Source organism: Cucurbita moschata, unplaced genomic scaffold (genome assembly GCF_002738365.1).
Source record: "Cucurbita moschata cultivar Rifu unplaced genomic scaffold, Cmos_1.0 Cmo_Scf00009, whole genome shotgun sequence".
Lineage (NCBI taxonomy): Eukaryota > Viridiplantae > Streptophyta > Magnoliopsida > Cucurbitales > Cucurbitaceae > Cucurbita > Cucurbita moschata.
The window spans coordinates 1078912-1086781 of NW_019268525.1; the positions used below are offsets into that span (position 1 = coordinate 1078912).

Sequence of the window (7870 nt, forward strand, 5' to 3'; positions counted from 1 at the left end):
TTTAATTTATATACTTCTAATAAAACTTAAAATTGGTATCTGCGCCGTTTTAAAGTTCATTTTAGTTAAATTAATTATATAATAATAATTTTTAAAGAAAAATATATGATGTGAATATATTTTTAAATTTTATAAAAAAGTTATAGAAAATATTACAACCAAACCAGATCTAATTTTGTTAATTTAAATATTTGAGAGTAAAAGAACTAAAATGAAAGAAAATATAAATTACAAAGGAAATTATTTAAACCCAAAGAAATTAAAAAAAATTGTATCTATTATATTTGAATTTTCTATTAAGTGATTGTGATTGAACGACACATTCCAATTGACGCTAATTATTAGACAAATAAATATTATTTTAGTTGCTGCCTTGACTTCGATATAAATAGATACTTAGAACCAACTTCGAAATGAATCAAACAAATCTTTGTTTAGGTAAAAGTTAGAATCATGAACTAAGAAGAGTAAACCATTTCATTTTGTGTTCATTAAAATCATAATCTTAATAGCATAAAGTCATCTCTTATCACGAATTTGGAAATGAAAGACCAGAATTGATTTTTGTACTCAAGAATGGTTTATTTTAAAGCTAACTCGTTTGATTCAATTCAGTTGATTTAATTTTAACCTTGTTTTTCTTTGTAAACTACACAAATCACCCTTGAATTATAGGGATGGCTAAGAGTGCACCCAAAAAAAAGTTTTGATTGTAAAAGGCTTTACCCAAAATCATTGTATCAATTGGCAACAATTACGATTTTAAGCAAAATGGTCATATGAATTCTTCCATTTCTTGGTACATAAATGGAGCCTGAATTACTAAACTATAAACATTCATCTTCTTCTACACGTAAACCATTTTTGAGCAGCTGCACAATACACTTTCAGATATCAATATAACAAACAAAAATGAACATTTCAGATTACCAAGAACTGAATCACAAGAAAGATGAATGTTGAAACAATAATAATGGTTATCACAAAGATAGCTTCCAGAAAAACCCATACCAGGCAAGCAGGCAGTTGAATGTCCTAAAAATATCGGACACCTGCAATGCTCTGAAAAATGAGACTCCTGAGCCATGTTGAATATATATATTTTGATGATATTTTCTCTCCATCAGTTAAGCTGACTTTACAGACTTGAAAAAACACAGATAAAAACATGGTTAAAGGACTGCCCCTTCAGGAAGACGAAAAACAGAGGGATTGCTGGAGTAATGTGGTTCTGTACAAATGAAATGAATCTTCTCAAGTTTCACTTGCTATCTGTCCCAAAACATTATACACAACATACAGCTGTTTCCAAATAAATTTTTTTTTAAAAAAAAAAAAAAAAAAAAAGACAGTATCAGTACGGGAACTATTGAAAAAAATGTCAGATTCAGTCAATGTATGCAAGTCTCTAAGGTGATTTGATTGGTTTCTCACAGTATATTCCAAGTTGCAACATAAAGTAAACAGTCTTCATAAGAGAAGCATGGAGATGGTATTTAAAATTTGAAGAGATAATAGGTAGTACCTGATGAAAATATGAAAAAACTTCCATTCCCAATGATTTGTGGCAGAATGAGGCAGACAAATCAATTGATGGAGCAATTCAAACGGCTTTCCCGAATGCCTTAGTTGCTTTCTTCTTGACGTATGGTTGAAAAGAAGAGTTAATTGGCATAGTCAGGGAGGAATCTCTACAACAGCTAATCACAGGCCCAGTCATCAAATTAGCTCACCATCTTTGTGCGTGCTTAGAAAAGAAAAACCACAGAGTTGATAGCCGAATTCAAGAACCAACTGTACAATGGCAAGATAAAACTATGAATAAACAAGATCATCCCATTGTATCACTGCCGCCTTTTTCAATGGATAGTCATTGACCTAGCTTGAGCTAAATTAAGACCCCATATGAGTAGACGAGCTCTTTCGTGTACACTTAGTCAGGTGCATTTCTTCATATGCTCTAGAGATGGGAAATAAAGAGAGTGATTGAACATCATGGGTATCAAAACTTGTTGAGCACACCGCTGAATGTGATAATTATCCATGTCAAGAGCAGAATGCTTCTAGAAAATCAAAGTAGATCACAACTCAATGCCCATATCATTTGCTAGCTTAAGTATACCACGCATCTGAAGGTATGGATTTTCCAATAGCTTCTCATTATTGCTCTGCATGGTGGGAGAAGAAAGCAAGCAAGCATGTTAGCAATTTGAGCTCAACAATCAAATGAAGAGAACATCTCGGTTAAAAGTTATTCGAGCAATATCACAAGAGACCTGAAGGGGCGCAACGAATTTTATAAAATATGATGTAGATTTCCACTGATTTATTATTTAAAATCAAATTATACTTTTCTATAAAATAACTAATAGTATAAAGTTAGATCAAAATTCATCAGTCAACTACTTCAAACGAATTTAAAATTAGTCATTTATAATTAAAAGAAAAGAAATTAGAACAAGTAATTAATTTGTATATCAATCATTTATGCTATTTTAGGATGAGCAGGAACTTTTAGCATTAGGAGAAAATAAAAGAAAAAAGAAACGTGGAAGCATAATAGGGCTCTAGTCTTCTTTTTAATGTTTTTTCTTGTCTTTTCATTTCTTTGGGGACTTTCATTATCAGAGAGTACTGCCACTGTATTGTAAATCACTAAAACCTCAATCTCCCAAGCTGTGAGTGTGACCGTTGGGTTTCTTCTTTCCCTCCTCTTTTTCTTATATGCTCTTTCTATTTCAATACAACCCTTGCTTGTTCTTAAAAATAAAAACCGTACATGAAAAAGAGATAGTAAGCCAGCAGCCAAATCAAATATCTGCTTATAAAAGGCACCACAGCCTCCAAGTAATAATGTTCAGTGCATGGGAAAACAAATTTAAAGTATATGAACCCTAAAGTTTCCAATGTACACCAATCATTACGGGGTTTATTTGATCTTTTTAATTCATTATTATTATTTGCTTCCCATTAAAACAAGGCTGACCAAAGGGCATGTCTAGTGTATAACCAACCCCAACTTCTCTTTTTCCCCTCACTGATTTGGTAAATCAAACTGAACTTCGTTTATGGCCAGTAACAATACTAGAGATGATGTGATTGCCAAGACAAATAGATCAATGGTGTTCAGGATATATTAACCAAATCAGAATCTGTATTTGACAACAAATATGAAAACATCACCTGCTGAGCTTTAATTACAAGATTCTGAAGCATGTATTGGTACTTTTCAGGTTTTTCTGTCATCATACGCTGAAAATAAAAAAAAAATCATTCAGTTACGAAAGGAAAAAGAAATTTGAAATTTCATACAAATACATTTTCGCGGTGGAGAGGAATTTCCTTGCCTTCAAAAGAAACGCTGAAGAGTAATAAGCCACCCTTGAATCCGTATCATCTAGAAGCTCTCTGCAAAACCCCAACAAAGTTAACATATCAGGGTCTGAGGGGGGGTGGGGGGGGGGAGGTAGAACTATGTGGAATCACCTGAAAAATTGTTCCCCATCCACTTCTTGGAAAGCAGATGAATCAGAACTGCACTTAGCAATCAGGAGTAAGAGCAGTGCAGACCGTATGTCAGAGGCGGCACCTGGGTGGTTCCCTCTTGCTTGGCTTCCAACAGCAACACCCAAAGCAATGTTGTCTGTTGCTGCTCCAGCAAGTTGAATCAATGGCCAGTAGAACAGAGCAGCAGGAACATGCGAGATCAACTGCATCGGGACAATTGTCTGTCCCTGAAGCAGTAATGCAGCCATGGAGGCTGTCTCATGATCAAGAGGATTATTATAAGTTTTAATAAATCTGCTTTTCTCCTCAAGTTTAGCTTCAGATTCAGTAACCCCTATCGTTTTACTTTCACCTGAGTAATCCATAACTCTGCCACGTGGCATATCATCTCCAATTGGTAAGTCAGAAACTTGTGGTACTCTCAAGCATAATTGAGAGAAGAGTATGTCACACATCTGTTCAGGAATAGCAGCGAATTAAATTCCAGATACAAGGGTGGGAAGGAGATTCGATCAGTGAGCATAGCTCATAAAAGGATATATTAGGATTCGTGAGCAACATAAACAAGAAATGTTATATAAAAGTCATACGATCAGAAATATCAAAATCAAGAAGACATCAGATTGTATAGTAGAAATAGCACTTCTTTTAAACTTTCTGATGCTCCAACAGGATCAGATATGGTATAGATAAAAACTTGGATTACTAGAACATATCCAACTGCAAATTTTAAAAGCATATTACATCTATAATAACACCAAAACCAGAAATAAGATCATGCGCGACACTAAAGGATGCTGAATAAACGTGTAGTGAGTTCAAAGTTTCCTTAAAAGAACTTTTCTAATCCAAAATTACATTTAAAAAGTTAACTAGATCTTCCAATAAGTCATGAATATATAAGCCTAACGTAATAGATGTCTGACGTTCCATGGTTGTGAATTCACTAGTGCTTTCAGTTTTTCAATCCATGACTTCAATATGTAGAACAAGGAGAGCTTATGCTGATAATATGTTCATATCATTAAAGAATTACCTTTAAAATATTGGTGCGATCAGTTTCATTTATCTGAAAAACCAAAAAAAGAGAACTGCACATTATGTCTATCACTGCATTAGCTTTCTCTAGACGGCTATCTTTTGATGCCTGGCGAATGTCGATGCTGCCAGAATTTCGCAATTCATTCTCATGCAACAAAAATTTGCATCGCATAAGAAGTCTTTCTACAACAAATAAAAAGCCCCATCTAATGAAGTTGTGTTTTGACTTCAAAAGTCCGCACATGAGCCAGATTGAAAGTGGCACGTCTGAAGTTGTTGAATAATCATTCAAACCAGCGTACGCAATTCTCTGCTGTAATCTTTTCACATTTGTCCACATACTTTCGTCCCTTTCACCAGTTATTTCTTCAAAAAGGAGATCCCCTAGCCAGACATAACCATTTTGACGATAAGCAATTCTCTCTGAATGAATCAGGGAATGCAGAGTGGCCCATGATAGCTTGGATTTCATGCTAACACCATTTCTTAATAAAGAACCTTGAATGCTTTCAAAAAGTTTGAGAGATTTGGTTATCTGTATCATATAAGAGAACTCATTGTCCAAATGTGTAAACGATTTGATTATTGTATTAAATTTCTCCATTACGTTCTCCAAGAGCTGCAAAAGAAGAACAATCAGAAGTTAAAACCATTATCAAGTTTAAGTTGGATAAAATTGAGAGAAAAATAAATTTCATCTCAAAAGTCTTACAAAAATAACTTGTACCTAACAAGCAGGATACAGACACAAGACACAAATATGACATAATAAAGATATGATGACATGTCATTTTAAAAAATCTAGGACATAGACACAGGACACTTTTATTAAAATATATATCATTGTTATACAAGGAAATTAAGTCAATAAGTTTATGCATAGTATATGCTTAAAAATACGAGTTTAATCTATTTCATTCTCAAAATTTATTATTTTTGTCCTCTACTATTACGTGACTATTCAGTTTATTTAGCAAGTATTTAATACATATTTAACAAATGTTATCCTATATTGACTTTGTACAACTTGAGTCTAACGTATTTTTCTATAATGCTAATAAGAGTTCGATCTGTGTCGAACATAGACAAGTTACCTAAACTAAAGTATCAATGTTTCATAGACTTATACCAACTTAAAGCCAAGAAATTTACAAGAAGGTATCCTGTTGGCAATAATAAGACAAAAGTAATCTCATCGGCATCAGATTGTATTATTTTTGTCGAAAAGAGTGAAGGGGTGAAAATCCTCCTACAGAACAGGAACTCTCCCAAAGACGTAACTCCTTTCAAAATAACCGATGCACTCCCTTTCTCCCTTCTTTAATACATAAAAGGAATGTGCATCACTAACTAACTCTTTCAGTCCCTTACGTTCCCATTTTAACCCTCCTACTAGAATTTACAATAGGAGGCCTCACATAATCACAAATGCCACTTGAGCAGTTCAATCTAGCTTAATTGTGCACGTTGCATATAAGAGATTCCTTTCTTTCAAAATGGTTACTACTAAACAAAGTTAATAAAGACTTCCTTTGGATTTTGGCTTCCACCTTCACCCACCTCCCCACCATAATCGTAAATATAAATAACTTAAAGAAGATGCGAAAATTTCTAAAATGTCCCATCCACAATCCCAGTCACACTATGAATGGTCAACCATCTCATATCATTGAGAAGGGAGAGAGGGGGCCGATGTTGATAAATAGGTGGTGGGTTGACAGGAAGAGTTAGAAGTAAAAAGTAGATAGAAAGGGTTAGAATAAACATTCAATACAATATATTCATTTAGTGTAAATAATTCCATGATTTGTGCGTAGAATGAGAGATATTTGAGGGGGCCTGGAAATTCCCAAGGATATATTATGTCAAGCTGCTACCCCGATTTCAGAAAAAAATCATAACTCCACGCCATTCGAAACTGCTTTTCGACCAAGCAAGTAGATAGCCTACAAAAACAAATTTAGATGAGTGCATACCAAATTTAGTCGCTCGCTATTAGGATATCTACACAATGCTGATGAGATAGACGCTTTCAAGATCTCTCCAACACCTTCCACTCCAAGCTTAACTGAGATGTAAAAAGCCTCAGGTGCATTGGCGAGGCTGAACAGGGCTGCAAGGGGATGTATCTCATCATCACTATACTCCATACCTCCAGTTGTGATGCAAGACTCATTTATTTGATGCAAAACATAATCAAAAAGCACCAGAAAGAGGTTTCGCCGTTCTTCTCTTGAGTTTGCTAGAGAATACTGCAGTAGAGAAGCACTGAAAATATTAGAAAAGTAAGATGTATAGATCATATTATTTTTTCTGTTATCATCATTCTGAACATTTCAAACATTGATATATGATCTAGTATATAAATCAACTTAACCTTAATCACATGAGAAATTCAAAGTAAACTAAGAAAAAAAAAAATCAACTTACCACAAACTGGTAACGTAACCTTGAAAGTTAAAACTAGCAACTTAAGGATCTAACATGGGAAATATCTCTCAGGTATGAAATTATAAGCCTTCAAGAACAAAAATGGATGTAATCGTGATAATAAATTTAGTTCTTCTAACAGAGTCAGACTCATTACTCCATGCTGCTGAACTGTAGATTAATTAGCATACCTCAAAGAAAATAAACTTAGTTCCTCCAACCAGATCCACCTGATCTACAAGAAATATAGGGCTTGGAGCAACATCTGTGGACTCCTCCGGGACTTGATAAAACATATTTGTTAACAAGCAAATGAGCCTGCAATGAACTATTTCAGCCCAAGAATTTCTTCTGCTAGTTTCTAGAAATGCCTTAATAACCTGAAAGGAAAGAGAAAAAAAAAAAAAGAGAGAGAGAATAAAGCATCATACCCTCTTATTGATGAAGCAGCTAAATGAACAAAAGCATTATTACAATGTATATTTCCTTACGGCCAACAGGTCAAATTAACAAAAGCATTATTGCAAGTAGGGGGAGCGACCAATGTACTTTTCACAGGAAAGAAGATACAAATTACATGACAACTACATGGCCTACACATCTTCTAAGTCTTTTTGTCAAGAACAGAAAAGGGGCACACAAATATATTTGGAATGAATTGCATAGAAGCCTTATTTAGTTTTTTTTGCATATGGCTCTTCATTTAGCAGATCTGTTAGGTTGAGTTCCTTGATATAACCCCCCCAACTCAAACAAAAACAACAATTAAAAAACAAAGAATTTGTGGTAACATAAAATTAACCATAGAGATCCAAGATAAAATATTTACTGTTCACATAGTATAACGATTTGTATCTTTAAGTGACTCAGGAATTCAGATGTAACCCCAACC

General features: G+C 34.1%; 1 protein-coding gene across 3 annotated transcripts in view; it reads right to left on the reverse strand.

Moving 5' to 3' along the window:
• Positions 1–873: 873 nt before the first annotated feature.
• Positions 874–7870, reverse strand: part of LOC111447349 — an 18320-nt gene continuing 11323 nt past the window's right edge. For 2 of the 3 annotated variants that reach the window (XM_023086471.1, XM_023086474.1), the window contains 8 exons: positions 7170–7358; positions 6525–6800; positions 4544–5167; positions 3487–3962; positions 3348–3408; positions 3184–3252; positions 1526–2168; positions 874–1302 (listed from right to left, as the gene is read on the reverse strand). In XM_023086471.1, the coding sequence (XP_022942239.1) occupies positions 2082–2168; positions 3184–3252; positions 3348–3408; positions 3487–3962; positions 4544–5167; positions 6525–6800; positions 7170–7358 (1782 nt within the window). In that variant the 3' untranslated portion in view covers positions 874–1302; positions 1526–2081. The remainder of the gene's footprint in view (positions 1303–1525; positions 2169–3183; positions 3253–3347; positions 3409–3486; positions 3963–4543; positions 5168–6524; positions 6801–7169; positions 7359–7870) is intronic. The other variant, XM_023086473.1, reaches the window with a different exon arrangement.